Genomic DNA, 20,978 nt, shown 5'->3' on the forward strand with positions numbered 1-20,978 from the left:
GCAGTAAAACCCCAGGAGCAGAGCAGGGGGCTGGAGCACTGGGTTTGCTCCCTCCCTGTGCTGCTGTCCCCTGCTGCCACCTGGGTGCTCGGTGGGATCAGAGTGGCTGTGTTGCTGTGTGTGCCAGGGTGGCAATAAGTAGTGGCCATGAGCTGTGATTCGAGTTTAGAATCACATACAAATGCAATTCCTTGCCTGAATTACAGTTTTTCAGACTGGCTTCTGTCAGAGCCAGCTCAAGCCTTTTTCTGTATGTCTGGAAAGGGTTCAGTTAAAGAAAATTCCTTGTAAGTGGAACCTGTTAGCTTTGATCCCATATTCCTGTGCGTATTTCAATCTTGCTTAGATTGCAGAGCCTTGTGAACACCAATTACATTTCACATGATTTTACTAGGTGTTAAATTGCCCTTTCCCTAATAGAGAACTACACTTGTAACATCAGCTGCCAGGTGTTAAGGTGGAACTGATCAGCAAGTTACAAATCAGCTGTGATACCAGCAGCTAGCTACCTACTTTGTTACCCAAAATGGGTTGTTATTCAAAAATAAAGCTGCAGTTGTTTTTTCTTTCAGGCTGCTCGTCTGAAGAAGTTGAATTGAACAGCAAGTTCTGATAGTGGGGAGCACTTCAATCTCAATAATGAAGAAAAGCCGAAGTGTCATGGCAGTGACTGCAGATGAGGTACGTTTCAAAAATGTGTTGTGCTTTTTCCAATACTCTGTGAAAGTAAGGTCAAAAGTCTCTTTTGTCTTTGTATCGGCTGGTTTTGCTTCAGTGACTCGTTGATTTTCTTAGAGCTGTTTGCAGTTCATGCATTAAGCAGTAAATAAAACAAATGCACTGTGAATTCTGAAGAGTTCTTTGCTTAGTGCTATAATGGCAGGTGAGAGGGCTGGACATTTCTATGCCTTAGGGAAGCTCTGTTCTGGATCCTATGTTTGTGCATGTGCTGTACTCCTATGCTTACAAGCAGTTCAGCATCTCTTGCTGTGGTAGTTGCTGAGCATCTAATGCGATGATGCATGTTATTCCATTACTATGCCTGTTAATCGCCATCATGATCTCCTATTAATTAAAAGCCAGTTCCTATTCTCTGGAGAAATGCATCAGTTTGTAATGATGGCGTGATAACTACAACATTAATTGCCTTGCTTGTCACAGCTGGGGCCCTCCAAAAATGGAAAACCACAAAAATGTATGTGGAAATACAGGGGAAGAGTAGAGCTTAAGAACTGGTGCATCCTGCAGCACTCCTCCAGAAGCTGAGTGATTCTTTTACACTCTTAGAGCATATGTTGGGCTGCTTCGCAGTCAGTTTGCCTGCACCTGCTGGTAGGGTTGCCACAGTCCACTCAGTCTTTGCTGATAATGAAAACAGACACCTGACATCTAATGGGAACTTAAGAAATGTGCAGCAGTGTGTTCTATGTGATAAAACAATTGAAGTCTCAAAAAATTATTAATATAGGCTAGTGAAGTGAGACCTTTCATAGAAGCTCTTTGTGGGGTTTTTAGGAGTGTTTTGGCTAGAATTTGTGCTGTTTAAGAGCAGGGTTTGGATCTCTGAAGCTCTCTGGCCTATTTTTGGAAGTACAGCGGATTTCAACTTCTGCATAGAAAATTTTGATTTTGATGCTTTAGTAACTTTGTGAATCTGCACCAGCACGCCCTGAAGGACCTAAGGAGTGATTATGGAAACTTAAGCCACTCATTTATTTTTCAAAGCTCAAAAGGGTGGGGACAACAGGGAAGAGATCAAATTCAGAAGCATGCAGAAGAGTAAAAATGCAGAGGTTGCCACATATATGCACACCTACTGTAATAACCTTCAGCTTCAACTGACTGCACAGTACAGAAATAGTCTCATTGGAATTGAACAATTCTGTTGGACAGCTAAACTCTACAAGACCAACACAAAGAGCCTTCTTGCAGTGCTCTTCTTGGAAAGGCTGACAACCAGTTCTGTGATCACAGGGGCATAGAAAGAAGTAGAAACTCACAGAGAAACAGAGACTTTCTTTTAGAAAGGACAGGCTTAGGCCAGGTAGCCTCGCTGGAAGTTCTCACTGAGTTAGCTGATGGTTTGGCAACTATCCAAACTCAGCGTTCTTGTAGCCTTTCTTTGCCTGGTGCACCATCACAAAAACAAGAGGCGGACCAAAACACTTGTGCTGCGGAGAGGAATCTTGTGAAAGATATCGAGTGGAATATTATCAGAAAAAGTCCATGACACCAAAGTGACCTGGGTGATTGAAGTGTTCAGCTAGGTTAGAATTGGGTTGAATTTAGCTTGGACATGTTACAAATGCATTTTCAAGTTCATTCACAACTTGATAAAACAGTGCAGTGCAGTCAAACTCTACCAGGATTTTATACAGTTATCTTTTGCGAGTAGCTGTACCTGTAATACAAAACAATTGCATGTGATTTACTCTCGTGGAGGAAACCATTTGTTTGCAGAACTTCAGTGGCTTTTCTCTTTGCAGAATGCTCTGGATTACCTGGAGTGTGGGCTGAGCAAGTCCTACAGTACTTCCAGCCATGCTCTGGGCATAGACCTCTGGAGAGGAAGAAGGTGCTGTTCTGGCAACCTGCAGTTACCACCACTGTCCCAAAGACAAACAGAGAAAGCGAGGACACCTGACAGAGACATCGTCTGTAGACCAACAACTCTGCCCTTGTTGGCACCTCCAAGTATTGCAATCACCACTTACCAGGACTGGTAGGTTATTTTCCTTTGCTACAACCCTTGTTGTTTGATCTTTTGTTGTTATGTGGTATTGCTTTTGTGGTTTTTTTTTGTTTTTGTTTTGGTTTGTTTTTGTTTTTTTTCTGAAAGGCAGTAAATAATTTATTAGTTTTATTAGAATTGTTGATGTGTATCAGTTGGTGTATCGTGGCGTGAGCTTTACAGAGTAATTGTTTGCCCTTTTGGAAACTCTGCTTATGTTGCAGACCTCTTTTGTTCACTTTTGTGCATCTCCAAGAGACTTCTGCGTTGTAACTTCTGATTCTGGTGAAGGGATTTGTGTTATTAGCTTTTCACCCATAGAAGAGTTCAGGACGGTGTTGAGCTCTTCTGTGACAGATCCAGGCCTTGGCTTCAGGGCTGTTTTCTGTCCAAGTGTTAACAAGAGGCTTTCTTTGTTAGGAAAAGGCATTTAAGTCTGATGTTAAGCTCGAGGAAAGTCCCAAAGAAGCTACAGGAGTGCTGATTAAAGGGGGGAGGGGAATGCAGTGAGTTGAGTTCCAAAACTAAAACTGAATTTTAAGTGTAAAAGCAAGGGAATTCATCTGGAGGCAGGGAAAGGAGGGCAAGTGGTCATGCACTGGAATTGCAGTGATAGAATTTGATGGCAGTATAAAGTGAGAAGTCCAGCTTGCCATGGTTCTTGCAGTGGCATTGCAGTGTGCTGTGAATCTTGTCCTCTCAGCTTCACGTTCCAATAGCACTTTGGGTTCAAGTTTTTACATACTCTGCTCTCCATTTTGTTTGCTGTGGCTGCGAGGTGTATTCACTATTTATTTCATAGTCTGAATCTGGTTTTAGCTTCTGTTAAGCTCAGCACTCAGTCTTCAAGTCCAGCATTGTAATTTGCATTTGAAAAATGGTAGGACATCCTAAATTAATTTGTTATGGTGCTTTAAAAATGATGCACTTAATGTAGGTGAGATACAGAAATCAAAGAGGAATTACCAGGGGCTTTTGTTCAATATTTACATTTAATTACTGTGAATAAAGTTAACAAAATGAGTTTGTAATTTCAGATGGATAGCCCATGGTTGGTTGGCTCACCTCTTATGAGCATGTTAAGAGTGTTCTCTTTCATGTGTGTTCAACAATTTGTAATCCTGTCTACAAGACAATGTGGGGTCTATTCATAGTGCAGTTTTGTAATGTTGGTCTTTGGATAAACCTTCATACATGACTTAAAAAATTGCAAGTAGCTGCAGTGAATTGATGATTAGCTTCTTCACAACACAAGAGGGCAATGCTGTTCCTCTCTTCCATCACGGGAGAATCAGTGCATGGTATGGTTTCACAAGTGTATTTTTCTGGAATGGCACGCCTGTCAGAGAGAAAGTGGTACTCAGCTTACTCCTTTATCATTATTAATCAATAAGCAGTTGGCTTCTGACTTCTTAATTCTGCTTGAATCACAGATATCTGTTTGTGGCCATTTGGGCAGCTTGGTGTTGCTGCTGCACGTGGCTCACTGTGTGCAGTGCTGGTCACAGCCCTTGTAACGCACGTGTCCTGCTTATCTGTGGGTTCAAGTTATAGAGGTTCACATGTTTGGGATTTGTCTGTGTGCAGGGTGGATCCGGTCCCAAAGCTATGTCAGCTCCTGTATTGGGGTACAGTCCTGTGTGGAACACGCCCCAGAGGCAGCTTACATTTATGTAAGCCCATTCTGTGTCGTGTTGGAACAGCTTTGGGATGATATGAGCATTAAGAGACTCAGTGAGTGGGCAATAAAGTGATAGGAAAATTTCAGTGCAGATAACCATAAAGCGATGTATCTGAGCATGAAAGCATTGTAACTGCAAAATATGTTACTGCTCAGGAACAAGATGCTGGGAGCAGGAGAGAAGTCTGATGGCATGGCAAGTTCATGCATGTTAGTGGTGGAATAAAGCACATCGAAAGTTAAGGATGGGAAGGAAAAGCAGAGGATAAAATAAGCAACAGTGGGACCCTGTGGTAAGAACCATTATTTAGCCAAATACCGAATGCAGTGGATGGTTCTGGCCTGTTTCTGTTTCCCAAGGTACACACAACTGAAATGCATAAATAATGTAGGGCCCAGATTTGGTTTTTTTTTAACATTCCCTTAGTATGGTGGGTTTTTTTTCTCCTGAGTCTTCAGAGTTGTGGTTTGGAGGCTCTTCCTGGAGGAGACCAACGGGACTCATTCAGAAGCGTGGAGGTTTGCCCGAGCATTCTGCGATGTTCTGTGTGTGCAGAACCCCAAAGAGAGTTGTGGCATGCCTCGTTATTATCACATGAAGCCTAATTCTTTGAGGTGTCATTATTTCATTTGCCTGTTGTGCATAGAGAAATCATGTGGGTTTTGTTTTTTTTTTTGCTGACTGTAAAATTATGGAAGGGCTTTCCAGTGACACAAGCTGACTTTCTGAAACACAGATCCCTCATTACACTGCCGTGCTCAGTAGGTCTTCAGGAGCACATGCAAAACCTCTGTGAGGGACATTGTCTCTGTCACGTAGAGCAAGTGTGATGGAAGGGAGGCTTTCCGTGGGCATTATGCACCGAACAAAGAAACCACTTTGGTTTGGGCTTTTGTTTCCTGTTTGTGCAAACCATTGTTGTCTTTGTAGAAACTTATCATCTCAAACAGAAAAACAAGAAGGTAGTTTCTGGAGGGGCAGGAATAAATCAAAACCCCATCGCTGAAGGATTGCTCTGAGCAGGAAACGCTCGGAAGGAGTGGCCAGGGATCTGCCTTTGTTGGGGTCAGCACTGCTGCAAACTCCATCACATCCTTGGGAAAACGTTTACTGTGTGCCTCTGTGGGGCATGCATTCTGCTGAGCCATTTTCTACCAGTTTCTCTGTATCTTTCTAGTACAGAAATCTCTGCTGCACGCTCGTTATCGTGTGCTTGTGCTGGAATGCTGTTGCTCTTCTGGTGGTTTCTTCAAACACTTTCTTACCTCTGTTGCTCCAAAGCATTTTGCTCTTTGGGCTCTGCACTGATCAGAATGACAGATGACAAATGTCTCTGTCATCAGATGAGATTTCATACTGAAATCCTGGGAGGGATTTTACATATAATAACGTATCTGTCTTCCCAGAGCAATTCTGGAGAGGCCCCATCTGTGCTTTCTGCTAACTGCTGGGGTATTCATCTGTGTGTATTAACCCTAGGGAGGGTAATGGGATGCCTCTGAAGGAAATAATTCCACCACAGAGTTCTGTTGGCACCCAAAGCTGTGAAGACAAATGGTTGGCTAAGAAGGAAAAAAGCACAAAATCAATTCCAAACAAAGAACTTAAACCAACACCCCTACCCCTGTATACCCAAAAGATCTCAGCTGATTTCCATCAGCACTTGCTGGAGTAAGCTTAGAACCTAAGTAGTTGTGCTGCCTGTGGACCACTGTATGATGCCAGGAAATCAGGTGGGATTAATTCTGATAAGATCATAGAGCTCAGGTGCACAGTGCTGTATGTTACCAAGTTCTGCAAAATCTGATGTAGCAAAGGAGAACATAGCCAGATTGTGTTACAGCAACTTTAGTACTTTGCTTCCTTTCAAAAATAGAGGTTAGGGGAAATTTGGTTTGGTTTGAGCTTACAGAATTCATCTGCAGCATCAGTGCTGTGCCACAGCAGTAGGCTGAGAGTGTGCTGATGGAGGAAGCACAGCCTGATTGGAAGAAAGGAATAACAGGGTTCAAGTACAGAATGTGTTATTTGGAAGCAGCAGAGGGTAAGGTATGGCTGATTGCTTTTCAAGTGTTTTCCTGCCATGTTTTTTCAGGAATTGCCTTGCTTCTGCCTGCCAGTGGTACTACAGAGGTAAGCTGTGTAAACTGGGCTGACTTACATAACGCTGCCACTGAAGATACATGGGAACCTAAAAATAAAGCTGCTCCTCGGGGTGTTTTTGCTCTTTTTTTATTTTGTGAGAACTGTGTTTTCTTGAGGCCAGTGCTGCCGTAACTAGCAAAAAAATGAGCGGACTGGAACCAAAGCAATAACAGCAAGCTAGCTGTGGTGTAATACCATTTTGTGTGGAAATGGCACAGCAGCACACGTACAGAACAGCTTTTGTAAATCATACAGGGGAAGGAGTGTACAGGATACAGGTCTGCAGTGGCAGTCTGAATGCAGAAGCCTTACAGCAGCTTTGTACACACACCCCTGTATTTTCATAAGGGTTGTTATGATGTCTTCAGCAGCCCTGCGTGGTGTTTGTGATAATCAATCCGGGTGTATGGGAGGAATCAGGGTGTGAGCAGTGGGCTGGGAGCTGTGCAGAGCATCCAAAGCAGCCTGAGGCCTTTCCTTAGGGCTGGGGTCCATCCCAGGCCCTTGAGGGCACCTGCAGTGTTTGTGGCAAAGCTGTTGTGTGGTCTGTCCCAAAGCATGAGGAGATTGAGGCAGCTTTAGGAATTCTGTGAGAAGTGTCTGTGCTAAATGTAATAAGGAGCACACCTTTGTAGGTCATAGAGTGTCTATTAAATCATAGAATCCCCAAGGTTGGAAAAGGTCCCCAAGGTTACCCAGCCCAACCACCCACCTACCACCAGTATTTCCCACTGAACCACGTCCCTCAGTGCCACATCCACACCTCCCTTCCACACTTCCAGTGCTGGTGACTCCCAGGTCAGCCCATTCCAGTCCCTGACCACTCTTTCAGAGAAGACATTTTTCCTAACAGCCAACCTGCCCCTCCTCTGGCACAACGTGAGGCCATCACCTCTCATCCTATCACCAGTTACATGGGAGCCAAGGGTGACCCCCACCTCACCGCAGCCTCCCTTGAGGAGTTATGGGTCTCCCCTGAGCCTCCTCTGCGCCGGACTGAGCAGTCCCAGCTCCCTCAGCCACACCCCACATCAGCTTCATTGCCTTTCTGATACGTATGGTGTTAATTATGCCTCGCTCGTCTGTCAGAGCCAAACGAGAACTCTGAGGTTTGAAGGAAGTTGTCTCTGACAGAACTGGTTGCTATTGGAGTCTTTTCTTTTAAAGATTATTATTATTATTCACAGCATTCATAATTAACCGATTAACTGTAGTGGTTTGTGAGCTTGTGTTACTGTTAGTCATTCACCGGTGGCCAATTCTAGGGCTTGGTTTCTTCTGAAGTGGTTTTGTGATGCAGGAAATGATCAAAATCTAGAAGGAAATTGGATTGGGTGCCTGCAGTACTCGAGCTTCTTCTCCAGGTGGTGACAATGTGCAGCAGATGTGGTGCAAAGTTAAGTGCAAAACAACAAAATTCAGTGGGGTTCTGGGCAACTGAGTCCAAGGCTGCAGAGATGCTGAGTTCAGCTGGGTTTGGCCCCTGTGAAGTTGTTGTGCTGGTGGTAACTGGCCAAGGGTAGGTATGGGGTGTTAGGATGGGAAAGGGTATGGAGATTTGCTTACCCTGTGCAGTAGGTTGAAGTCTCATTTCTTACATTATTTCAAGTACAGCAAGATAAGAACTGAAGAAATATGCTGCAACCCAAAAATAGAAGAAAAAAGAAGTGAGCTGCTTTTCCGTATGATGGGGAAATATAAACCTAGAGAGGAAAAGAAGCACCTTATAAGCACACTTCTGATTTTTGTCTATATTTAAAAATATTTAAATCGCAGGATGGTTGAGGTTGGAAGGGATCTCTGAAGGTCATCTGCTCCAAAAAGTAAATGACTTGTGTAAATCACATCCTGTTCTCTTGTGCTAAACCAGGATCAATTGCTCCCACTGAACGTGCTTGCTGTGTCTCAGAAGCCTGTGCTGCATTTCCATAGGGCATGCATGCATCTGGAAAAGGAGGTCAGCTCTGTTCCTCACAGCATTCTATGTATTCCATGGGATAAACAATTTTTAATTACATTGTGCTGTTTCTGGACAATGCATATGGTAGTGTAGTTTCATAAAACAGAATTAGTATGATTGACCTGAGTTTCTTCACACTGAGAAAGATGAGTGTTGACTGGGAACAATCTTAAAGGATTTCAACTGTTGAGTGATTTTGTTTGCTTGCTCTTCAGTGAGCTTCCTTTGAAATCTTATCTGCTGTATTTAAGCATTGCTCAGTCCTGGTGTTAAGCTCTGGATTTCATGGCCTGGGGAGCCAGGAGCCCCTCCAGACAGGATCTGGAAAAGCTGCAACGTTCTGTTGTGATGTATTTCTTACAGTGTCTGCTGTACTTCACAGGTATCTCCTGAAAAAGTTCACTGTGGTTTCCATCTGCTCGGGTTTGGTGGGCAGGGGATATGTCTCGTGTGGGAAGGAGAAAAGCCTTTGGTTCTGCTGTCCTTGCTGTTCCCCTGCCCTGCTTTGTTGCCTCGCTCCAGCAGTAGGTCAGTGCGACTGCACGCCTCGTGCTGCACAGGTCATTTGTCACCTGGTTATCAGTGAGTTGTTTTCTCAGCTAAATGCATACAGGTAAGTGTCTCAGCTGCCTGTATGTAGATGCTGCCTGGTGCTGTAGTTTTCTGCAGTTCTTGGATAGATTTTTGTGTTTTGATGTTTTCCAGAAATCCTGAATACGATAAATACAACTTGTGCTTCAGATAGGTGGTATGGAGCAATTTTAAGAAGAAACATAACGTTGGGTTAATCTTAAGAAATTAAAAAACTTACCTTTTCCTGTTGTCATTTCTTACAATGTTTCTTTTTGTGCACAATTTGTTTTTGCAATACTACGTTTTCCTTAGTTTGCATTTACTAGATTTGTTGGCTTTTCCTCTGCTTATAACATCCCCTTTTGTTTTGACTTGCACGTGGAGCCCGCTGGTTCTTTGCAGCTGATGCCGAAGGCTGCGCTGCAGGCTTTGCCTGGAGGAACTCACTCTCAGCAGAGGTAGCTGGAGGCACACAGAAAAGGCCCTTAATGATTCAGTTTTAATTATACACCTCTATCCAGAATGAAGTAAGACAGCATGTAATGTATCTAGAATGGAAAGAAATGAGTCACCATTAATTAGCAAAAGACAATGAAGCTTCTGAAATATTATGTTCAAACTTCATCCTCCCCAAGAATATAAAATAAATGGAGATTATGGAAGTACAGCTGATAGAAAAGCTGAATCAGACAAGAATTTGACACAACTTTCTTTTATCTTTGAACTTCTGACTAATGATGACTTCATCTGAAAGGAGAGATCAAAACCTGCTCGCTTTGTTCCCTGGAGAGCCACCCTCCTGTGTGCAGCAGATCGCTGGCGCTCAGCAGAGCCGTGCTGGCGTGGCACATCATCACTCGGGTGGGTGAAGCGTCGATGTGAAGGTGTGTAGAATAAAGCAGAGCTGTGCCCTGCAGCGTGGGACCTGCACTGGCTGTGGCACGTGCCCGTGTGCTGCTTCAGTGCTGCCTGAGCTCTGGAGCATGGTGTGACAGAATGTGTGCATCCCGCTGCCAGCACCCAGGCCTGCCAGTGCCACTGTGCCCTCCTGGGCCTTGCATGCACATCAAGAGGCAGAGGACTAAGTTGTGAGCTCCTTTCAGTAGAAGGAGTCCAGTGTTGCGTTGGATGAGAAATTAAGGAATGGAAAGAATGAGAATATTTGGGTTGTGCTGGGATGCACATAAGGATGCACTTCCCCATGTCATGCTGTGTCTGTTTAGCAGCCTGGCTGCTCTTGGAGCTCTGCTCCTGCATGCTGCATGGCTGGGAGAGTAGGATTCCATGCACTGTGTGTTGTTCCCCAGCCAAACTCAACCAAGTCCGCTTACAAATCACATTTCTGAATACTTGTAACCTAGCTACGAGATCAGTTCATTAGCAACCCTCTATTATCTCTGGTCTCTTATGAATGGTTCTTCTGACTGGTAAGACTCCCTTGAGATACAACTGCTTCTGTTGTCAAGACATAAGAAACCTGTTTGTTCTGTTGGTGCTAGTCCTTCAGCTTTGGATTTGCTTGTCGTCAGTGGCTGTGCTTGGTGCCAGGTGGTGATGAGAGGTGAGCCATGCAGCCAGCCCTTGGGGGCTCATGTCACCTGCCTGCCACTGCCTGTCAGTGCCAGAGGCTGTGGTGCAGTCATAGCACCATAGAATCGTTTGAGCTGGAAGAGACCCTCAAAGGCCATCTGGTCCCACTCCCTGCAGTGAGCAGGGACACCCACAGCTCCACCAGGTGCTCAGAGCTCCATCCCTGACCTTGGGTGTCTGCAGGGATGGGGCATCACTGCCTCTCTGGGAGCTCTGTGCCACTGCCTCACCACCATTAGCGTAAAGAACTTCTTCCTTATAACCAATATAAATCTCCCCTCTTTTAGTTTGAAAACGTTTCCTCTTGTCCTATGACAATAGACCCTGCTAGAGTCTGTCCACTTCTTTCTTTTAGCCCCTGGTTTGTAGGTTTTGGGCTGTGAATTTGTTCCTCTAATTGAGCTGTAATGTATGAAGCAGTGTGTGAATCCTGACTGTGCACAGTGCATTTTGTTCGGTATCCAGGCACCAAAACTGAAGGCTCTTGGCCAAGCCGGAGCTTACAGCCTTGCAGCTGAACAGTAAGTGTGGTGAGCTTTACCTCTCTGCATTTTCTTAGGGGAACAGCAGTTAAAAACAAATGTGTGCTGTGAACCTTACGCTGTTTAATTTGAGAGACAGTAGCTGTACACGGCCTGAAACTCGATGTGGTAACTCCAAATCATTTGGGTACAAGCTGGGATACTGTTTTCTCAGTCAACTACAGCAGACTGAAGATCCTGAAAGCGTTAAGAGTAAAGTACCAGAATAGAGCAGTTTCAGATTAACAGTCCTGTTTTTGGGTCCTGTTCAGCTGTTGCAGGTGAGGTTGGTAACGGAGAATTGTTTGCTCGTGGGAATGACTTAAATCCTTTATCTGAAAGGAGGAGGGGGTTTGTCCAGGGCTAAGCATGCAGTGTTGGCCCATTCCCATTGCCTGTGTCAGAGCAGAGGTAGGCAAGAAAACTGAACTGTAATTTTCTTTGCCCTGGCTTCTTTTGCTCTCCAGTCACCACAGAGGTTTCTGCCTTTGAAGAATAAGCTTACGTGCTCAATTCACTTGTGAAACATTAATCTGTAGCTCTGAAATCAGAAAATAATCTGAATTATTGTTCTGACATATGTGATTACTCACTAGGGATAATATAGAAGGCAGTTAAAAGTTCTCTGAGATATATTCTAAATCAAGCGCAAAGTTGCTAAGGAAGTTACTGTTATGAATGCCATATCTTACATCATTCCCCAGGGGTTTATAATTCGTAAATGTATCTCCTCATATGTAGCTCCTGGGAGGTAACAACAAAAAGACTTATAAGAAAAAATAGCGTTGTAGTGCCATAAGAAGCTGTACTTTCTGTTTAATTATGGAAAAGTTCAGGGAACTCGGATCCATGTTGTCTCAGTCTTCGTGTTTCGTGGCTTCCTGTGGCAAAAAATGTGCCCAGTGCGGTATGGACTGAGTGGCAGGGTGCAAGGCATGGGGCTGACTGCTCTGCTGGTGTGTCCATCCACCTTCTGAACGCAGCAGGTGCTGCTCAGGTGATCTAGAGAGCAGTTCTGTGTGCGCAGACGTGCTGCCGAGGGCTCCCAGGTGTCGTTCGTAGAGGCAGAGTTGGTTTACCTGTGACCCACCTGAAATGGATCCTGGACCTTCCTCATCTTGCTGGAGGTACGAGGTGTTGTAAAGACTTAAAAACTTACAAAATCGTATGTCAAAACTGCAGTACTTGGGTGCTAAAGCAAAAACCGACACATGAGCTGCTCGCTAAATGAGGACTGATCTGCTCTAATGCAACTGGATGCTAATTAATTGGGAAGAGCTCAGGAGGCCTTCAGGGTAGAGCAGGTCCTGCTCAGCCCTTGGGAAGCGCCTAGACGTGCGTAATTTCTTTGTGCTGCTGTCCAGACTCTCTAAAATAAGGACAGACTTTTCTAGTTGCTTCTTTCTTTTGCAGTTGGCTCAGCTCTTGCTCTGCAAACGTAAGTGTTGCTAGGTGCTGTGGTTCTGTCTTCTGTGGCCATTTATAGCGCTCCAAAACGTCACTTCCAAGGTCTGTGCAAGAATTACTGGTGTCAGCCCCTCAGAAGAATTCAAAGGCCCCTAAATCTGTGGGAATGGAGGTACAGAGTGTATGATATTAAACTATTGAATATAGCAAAAACTGATCTTCCAATGGTAACATAAATTGCAGTGAATTGTAATTATTATTTTTGCCCCTTCAACGTGGGGAACTTGTCTTGCAAACCAGTAATTAGTGATGTATTTCTGCCTCTCGTTCAGCATTTCAATTTTGGAAACATTCAGGAAAATACAAGAAAAATCCTCAAACATGTCATTTAAAGTTTTCTGTCACGGAGCTATTGAGAGACCATCTTTTAGAAGCTGAGCTTGTGAGCCAGCAAACGTTGCGACTGAGTGAAGGCAAGGAGTGAGTATGAGCTTTGTACTTAAAAAGATGAAAGGAAAAGAAAACAAAACCCAAACCATAAAACCTCCCACTTGTGGGCCCAAAGGATGGGTTCCTGTGCTGGGCTTCTATTAAGGACATTATTAAGGGAGGGTTGGAGCAGTTTATTGCATGCAGCTTCCAGATGATGTTTTTGTTGTGACATTTATACTGTTATTAAGGACTGGGTTTGCTCTGCTTTCTTTGGAAGCGTGGTTGCTGTGCTGTGTTGGGGCTCTCCTCTTCCTTGTTGTAGGAAGTTGTGGCTGATGGAGTGCATCTCAAATTAGGATGGTGAATTCTTTTTATTCAGGCTAAATGACTATTTTAAAGCATCAGATTTTGGTGTGATGGTATAAAAATGTCAATCATAGGTATATGTTTAAGTAGAGCACCTCATCAGCTTTGCTGCTTCTCTGAATGGAGCTAACAGCGAAATCTGGATTAGGAGGGGTAGAGTGAACTAGCGTGGGTTAGGATGGTAGAATTAAGCAATGTAACATCTGCCCCTGATGCAGTCAGTAGTGGAATAGACACAGCGTGCGTCTTGGTTGTGGTGAAGGGAGGTACAGAAGGCACGCTTTATCACCTCCCCTTGTGTCGGTCTCATCCTCCTCCTCCTTAGGACTACGTTCACCTCTCTGAGCCTCTGGAGCTGCTCTTAAGCACTGCACCTCCAACCCTCCTCCAGCCCATCCCTGCCCTGCGCTTTGGGCAGAAATCCTACAGCTCTGATATGGGTGAGGGGCTGAGGGCTGTGCTGTCACCCTGCCATCACCCTGCTTTCAGAGTCTCTTGAAATACCTTGTCTAATTTGTATTTTTAGAGTGGCTCTATTGGCAATAACGTTGGCATTATCCTTTTGGGATGCTTTGGTGATATGCAGGGATGCAACGATGACCTGGGTGAGAGAGGAGCTTCCCAGCTATTGCTATCTAAATGGGCTTCCACAGAGTGTGCCTCACAGGAGAATTATCCCATTGCTACTGACTGCAAACGCTGTGAAAAGTCACCTAACTAAAAGTCAGCTCTTCCCTTCCCCCTGAAGCATGCAGGACATCTCACAGTCACTTCTTCCCTGGTGTTTTATTTTATCTTGGCAACTCTGACATAGAAACAGGTAAAGAACAGTGCTAGCGTAAAAAAAATGTATGTTTTCTTGTTGCTTAGCAATTGTGCGTGCTCTCAGCAGGGTGAAGACCAGCCTGTGATGAGGAGTTGTGTGCTTGACAATATTGTTTTCCACCTATATCAGTTATTCTATTAAAAAATATTAAACTCTTCTACCATTCTAGGAAGCTTGTATGAAAAAGCACCCAAATAAACTTTGGAAAATTCCTTAATTTCCCCTTCCAAGCTCTTTCTTTTTCCTTTCACCACTGCTGAGCCCTTTTTTAATCATCTTTTCTGCCTCCATCACTCTTCCTTTGCACGACCAGTCGCTTTTCCGATCAGAAATTCCTAGTTGCTCATGGACTACCTATCTCAGCGCACACAGTGGTCTCTAAGGGCAGGCAGATCTTTGTGTTATGTCCTCCTGTGTCACACTGCATGAATTCAGGCAACAGCAAGATGCCTGGTGGCCATTTTTGCTTGTATGGGGGGGACCTGCAGGGGCTGAGCTTTGTACCTGGCTGTTCTGTCTGCCCTCGTTCCCTGTTGCTGACTGTAACCTCAGCAAGAACAGTCATTTTTTCAGAACTACTGCCAATTTTATTCTTATATGTGCCAGTTACTTCAGGTCTCTTGAGATGTTCTCACCTCGTCTTGGTTTATCCTGAAGGCAAGCAGCCTGTCTCGATGGGATTCCCATACTGATGTTGGCAGTGACAGCACAGACGCTGGCTGTGTGCAGTGTGTGCCAGCGTGAAGGATGGCAGCCCGCACAGTGAGCTCAGCTAACCAGCAGGTCCCAGTGCTGCCGAGCCCTGCCAGATCCCCAGCAGAAGGCATGTGCTGTGCCCGTGGTGAGCTTTCAGAACGCTCTTGGTTATGTGTCCTAGACCTCAGGATGGCCGAGCCCTGCGTTGTGGCTGGCCAAAGCAGTGAGTGGCACTTGGCTTTTTCATCTTTTATGCATGTATAAGGGGTACCTCTGCTCGTGCTCTCCTTTTCCCACCTTGCTAGCTTAGTCCTTCTTGTTTTCCTTCACTCCGTCAGCAGCCTTGGCACACTGTACTGCAGTGTTCTCTGTAGGGTTGGTACCTCATTACTAATTGATGGTGTCCAGATAATGAGAAGCACTTCCTAAATGGACACTGCTTGTGAAGGAGCTCTGGGTTCAGGTAGGGAAGTACAAACTCAGTGTGAGGAGCGTGCTGTGGTGCAGCATGCTCTATTGCAGAGCGCTTCTAAAGGATGGATTCCCCTTTTTTCTCCTTGCTATTTCAGCAGCTTAATGAAAAGGCATAGAAATACTGCCTCTCTAATATAGGATATATTCTCATTTCAAAATCTCTCATTTTGGTTCCCAGTGAGTTAGAAAATCCTTTTTTTTTCTTGTCTGGAATTCCAGATTCTAAGCATTTGCATGACTTTTATTTCTCATCCAGATTGCTTTCAGGCTTCCCTTTGTCTTTCCCTGGCTGTCAGTACAGTGGAGATGAAGCACAACATATCACAGTCTAACACGTCATAGCTCCTGAAGCATTAAATGTTCCTGTTCAGCTACTGTGTAAACTGTAAACCTCTAAGCATCAGATAACACTGCAATTTGCAGTGTCCTTAGGTTATGCTCAGGGAGATTTTTCTACTTCTTTTTTCTAGCGACTGTGAATGGTGAGTAGCTTAGTGGGCACGGTGTCTGGTACCTGGTCTCTTATAGGGAAGCCCTATAGAGAGCCTTTTGCTTGATGCTGAGGAAGGCATGCAGGTGTTTTTGCAGAGTGTTTTGGATATGACTGAAGAGAACCCTGGAACTGCAGGTGATCAGCTGTGTAACTGATGGCACACTGTGCAGTCAGCCTCTGCACACACATCGGAGCACTGCCATCACCTTCTGCCTGGGGTTCTCTTTCCTTTCTCCTCCTTTACAAAGAATCACTGTATTTACATTTAAGGCTCTCCTGGTTCTGACCAGTTGAAAAGATGCTCTGCCACTCTCTCTCTGTCAGCATCTCATCTTTAACTGCCTTGCACCTTATGCTTGTTGTTTTTTTATTTGCCTTACAAGCACAAAAGTTGGTTTTGTGCTGTTTATATCCAGAACAGATTTTGTTGTTGTTTCTAAATCCCCACATGGCTTAAATGTTTTGGAACGAACGTGCTCTGTCCAGGCAGCCCCTGCTCACCACACACTGCAGGCGGGGGGGCTGTTGGTGCTGAGCTGCCCCTCGGCCATACACGGGATGCCGACGCACAGCGCCGCTCTCAGCTGCATCTGTGCAGCTACATCCGTGCTGCCTGCATTCTGACGGCCTTTGTTCTTGCAGAATGGTATTTGTTGCTTCTCCTTCTTTCTCCCCCCAGCCCCCCTTCGCCCTGTTTTAGACCTTTTCTTGCTGTGTGCATCTCTCAGTGTCAGCGCTGGAGCCGCAGCTCAGGGTCCCTCTGGCTGTACCCGACAGCAGTGGCGCAGCCCCCAGCTTGGGCTTCAGCATTGCATGGGAATCTGACCCGCACACAGTGCAGGATGGAGCTGAGCAGAAGCCACTTGTCAAAATAATATCGAGCCAATAACGCGCCATGGGTGGAGCTACTGCGGTAATGGCTAAAACTAAATCTGAATGGAGACCTTTTTGTTCGGCATCCTGGGTCTGAATGAATGGCGTTACCTGGTTCGCGACAGACGCGGGACCCCCTTGATTTGCTCCGCACCCACCCCAAGGTGCAGCACTGCTCTGCTGCGCAGGTGTGCGGAGCCCAGGCGTTCTGTGGAAGGGGTTGATCAGCAGAGGGTCCTGATGAATTTTTCATGAGCGGGCGCGCGGCTGAATGAATGCAGCGAGTGTCGGCGTGCAGCTCGCGGCCGGCCCCGTCTGCAAGGAGGCTGCTGACACACAAACACGCTGGCGCATTTTCAGGGGGAGCGCCGGGCTGATAAAGGCTTTTCTGACAGCGCTGGCTTGCCGTCCTCCCCTTTCTGCTGCTGTTGCTCCAGGCAGCCTTCGCGTTTGGAAGGCAGCCTGGTGAACGAGCTGGATAAGCTCTGCCGATTTATCAACGTTTTGAATCTGCGGCGATGCCTGTGTGATGCGTTTTTGTTCTGCTTTCTGAATGGTGAGAGCTCGCATAACGTCTAAACTATGACGGCAAAAGATTCTTCCAGGGAACTTGCTACTCCAGAGTCAGAGATTTACATCAGGACTTTCAAAGAACAGATGCATTTAGAACTCGAGCTTCCCAAGCTGCCTGGGAACAGACCTACGTCTCCAAAAATCTCTCCCCGCAGTTCTCCAAGGAACTCTCCGTGCTTTTTCAGAAAGTTGCTCGTGAACAAAAGCATCCGCCAGCGCCGGCGCTTCACGGTGGCACATACGTGGTAAGCTCTGCTCGGCGCCGGGGGGGTGACAAAGCCACAAAGGTAGCTGTGTTTTGGGCTGAAAAATGCATTGGGATTCATTCACAGCAAGAGTTGGATGAATAGAGCAGAAGGCAGCCCAAACGTGTATATGGCAGTGCCTCTGCGATTGGCATTCAGCTGCTGATCCCCAGCACACATCCAGCCCATTATTCCCCTGCGAGGCGGCTGATCGCCAAACAAAGAGGCAGCCACGAACTTTCCCGGGCGTTGCTGCTGCCGCTGGGGATGGATTTTGGATCCCCCAAGACACGCTCTGCCTTTGCACCCGTAAATGACAGCGCAACACAGAGCAGGCTGGGAAGGGTCCTCCTGGGGCTAAATCCTGAAAAGGGCTTTAACTCGATGCCGAGTGCCTTCTGGCCATTGTTACCAGCCTCAGATATCCCTTCTTTCAGCCATTTTTCACAGAAATTCTGGCTAAGAGCTGTCCTTTCCTTCCAGTTGCTAACCCCCAGCATGCCACTGCAATTCATGGTGAGCTGCCTCTGGCCGTCAGTTGTGCAGGCTGAACCACGCTGTAAACAGAGATCCAACGCACAGCTCTGGGAAACACTGACAGTCGCGTTGGTTTGTTTTCTAGATGGTGGACCTTGGATAGTCCACCTTTTTAATTCGCCACCTGTCTGTAAATAGGCACTGGGTAGCTGTGGGACTTGCACCAAAAACTTTCATTTACAGGCATTTTCAAAGCGTGCCCATACAGCCGTGTTAATGGCCTTCCTGTTCTGCAGGGAGAAGCAGAGGAGGGAGGGTTGGGCTGTCCCCTGAGATCCGTGTGGGCCAGGTGCTCAGCATACCTGAAACAGCCCGATACCATTGCTGTATCTGCTGCTTTTGGAAACAGAATGTTTCCAACTGGGACCACTCTGCAGCGCTCTGTGTGTTCCTCAGCTTCCTGCAGCCTTTTAATTGGATATAGGCAGCAGTGTTTAGGTTTGTACGCATGGGTTCCTCCAGCAGCTGCCATCTCTCGCTGCACGGTACTGGGGGTGCTGCCCATCCTGCCTGCTGGCTTGGCCTAAGAAACTGGGCTGCTGGGAGTTAGTGGGGCACCCAGTGGGCTGCCTGCTGTCTGGGAAGGCAGTGAGTCTGTATGTACACACACTTGGGGATGTAGCTGATAATCTCTTGGATCAGTGGAGGTGGGAGTGTTCTGAGTTTGTTGTTTAACAGAAGGGTGGAAGGTTCTCGTGCTCTGTCTGTTGGAGTTTTTAGTATCAGGTTCTGAGTTGCACATACAGCTTTTAACCTTATAGAAGGAAACTGCTGTAGAAATGATGAAAGTTGCCTTGGCTGGGAAAGGTTTCCAACACGTTTGGGTTCGTGTGCGGGCTGAACACAGTCGGGGCACAGCAAACTCGAGCGTACTGTCAGCTTGCTTTAGCATCTTATGAAACAGGAGGGAATCGACTCTGTAAGTGTGATGCAATGTTTGTCAGATTGTCTGGAGAGCTGTGCTGCACGTGTGCTGTGAGCAGGGCACTTCCAGCAGGGTGGCTGCATCTGCTCATTAGCTGCAAATCTGTTGTGCAGTGCAGAGCATCCATCACCTGTGCTGCGCAGGAAGGCCGTTTATGTAAGGTCCCTTTGTGCGGAGCGAGGACGTGTGGCTCAGAAGTAATGCAAACCATGCAGTGATTAAAAGGGAATTAATCCATCCTTCTGCAAATCACATAATCTTTAACTTTCATAGCGTGGTGAACAGGAACTTCTTCTGCATGGGATTAGTGGCATGGTAAATGATGATGTTTCACCACCTTTATCCGCGCCGCTAATCTCATTACTTGATGAATCTCCTGTTCACTCTTCTATGCTCTTTATTTTCAGTTTTCTGTCTTAATTGCTCTGTTCCTTTGCTTTCTAATCCGTCGTCCTCTCTAGGTGTTTTCCTCCTTTTCTAACTAAACACATTTCAACTTTTTTCTCCTGGTTATACTGATGAAATCTGTCATCACCATTCCTCTCCTGTATCCAATCACTTCAGCAGCAAACAAAAAACAAGGCCATGATTCAAACACTTCTGCGCTCGGAATGTTCCCCCCAGGACCCAGTTGTCACGACAGTACATGACCAACATGTCAGCTCAGTGCCCTTCACCATCTGCCATCGATCCCTGCCTGCCTGCTGTCCTCCATGGCTGCCACTGCTGTGCCCAGTCTTTGAATACGTCCTCCGTAGAACCTAGCAGTACAGAAAGTGTTAAGTCTGCACTCTTTTTCCTCTGTCAGAATCCACAGGTCTCATTCCTCCATCCAGCATTTTTGTCCTGAAGATGTTGAAACCCCCATCCCACTTCCTCCTTTCCGCAGCCAGCCCTGGTACCAGTTGCGTTTGTTGGCTTTTGGGGGGAGAAGAGCAGGCAGCAGCAGAGGTGAGTTGCTACATGGCAGCAGCCCTCTGAATGCAGAACGTGCAGGGCAGCCCACTTGGAGTGCTTCCTGCAGAGAGGGGAAGGCATCTCCAGGAGACAGGGGGATGTGCTCTGTGCTCAGCATGCCCTGTCTCATAGCGTCCTGCCCTGAGCCCTGTTTTCTTCTCATCTGCCATCTTACTTCCATCAGAGCTGTTATTATCACCGTGGTGCCACCCAAAGCAAGGCTCTTTGCAGCAGTGCCCTGCAAGATCCAAAGTGGCTTCTAAAAGGCAGAAGCTCTTTTCCAGTGTTCTCTGCTACTTTTAATTGAGTTTTCTTTAAATATTTATCTTCAATTTTATACTGTTTATACAATTTAGATCACTTAGTTTAATAACGTACAGTCATCAGCTATGTTCTGATGAGAAATAACATTTTAATGAAGTGTTTTCTTAGAGCATAGTGTTTATTGTCAAATTAATTTCTACCTCCTGTTCATCGGTGTGGTGAGTTTAGGTGAGTTCTTTGTTGGTAGCAGTTAGCTATGGAGTAGAGAATACACAAGGTAGGATGGAAGTGGCACAATAGGAAGTCTTGCTTTGTTTTTTTTCTTTTGGTTATCCTTCAATGCAATTGAAATACCAACACGTTTGCTTTCTGAGGTATACTGCAAAATGTGAATCATATGCTAGCCTTAATTTTTTTGAAAACATGATCTGTTTTCATTGCAAAATAATCTTCTGCGGTGGAATTTATTAAGTTAAATAGTATGGCACAATCCAGTCAGAGGGGTAGCATTTGAGCTCGTTCCAAGCCTGGTGAATAACAACTGATCTGTTTAATTACTCGGAGCTGCACGACGTACTGTAGGCACATCACGGCTATCAAGAGACGTAATGCTTTGTTTTGCTTTCTGAGCACCGAGCTTCTGGAACCAACTAATAAAGCCTGAACTGGTGGCAACCAACACTGCAACAGTAGTTCAGAAAATTCCCA

At 45.8% G+C, this 20,978-nt stretch overlaps 1 protein-coding gene across 2 annotated transcripts in view; it reads left to right on the top strand.

Annotated features, from left to right (window-relative positions):
• The first annotated feature begins 511 nt into the window (after positions 1–511).
• Positions 512–20,978, top strand: part of LOC104912416 (cAMP-specific 3',5'-cyclic phosphodiesterase 4B-like) — an 81,141-nt gene continuing 60,674 nt past the window's right edge. The window contains exons 1-2 of one of the 2 annotated variants that reach the window (XM_031554895.1): positions 512–681; positions 2,487–2,722. In XM_031554895.1, the coding sequence (XP_031410755.1) occupies positions 640–681; positions 2,487–2,722 (278 nt within the window). In that variant the 5' untranslated portion in view covers positions 512–639. Of the gene's footprint in view, positions 682–2,486; positions 2,723–16,644; positions 17,588–20,978 lie in introns of those variants that run through there. The other variant, XM_010716031.3, reaches the window with a different exon arrangement.

Source organism: Meleagris gallopavo, chromosome 10 (genome assembly GCF_000146605.3).
Source record: "Meleagris gallopavo isolate NT-WF06-2002-E0010 breed Aviagen turkey brand Nicholas breeding stock chromosome 10, Turkey_5.1, whole genome shotgun sequence".
NCBI classification, from domain to species: Eukaryota; Metazoa; Chordata; class Aves; order Galliformes; family Phasianidae; genus Meleagris; species Meleagris gallopavo.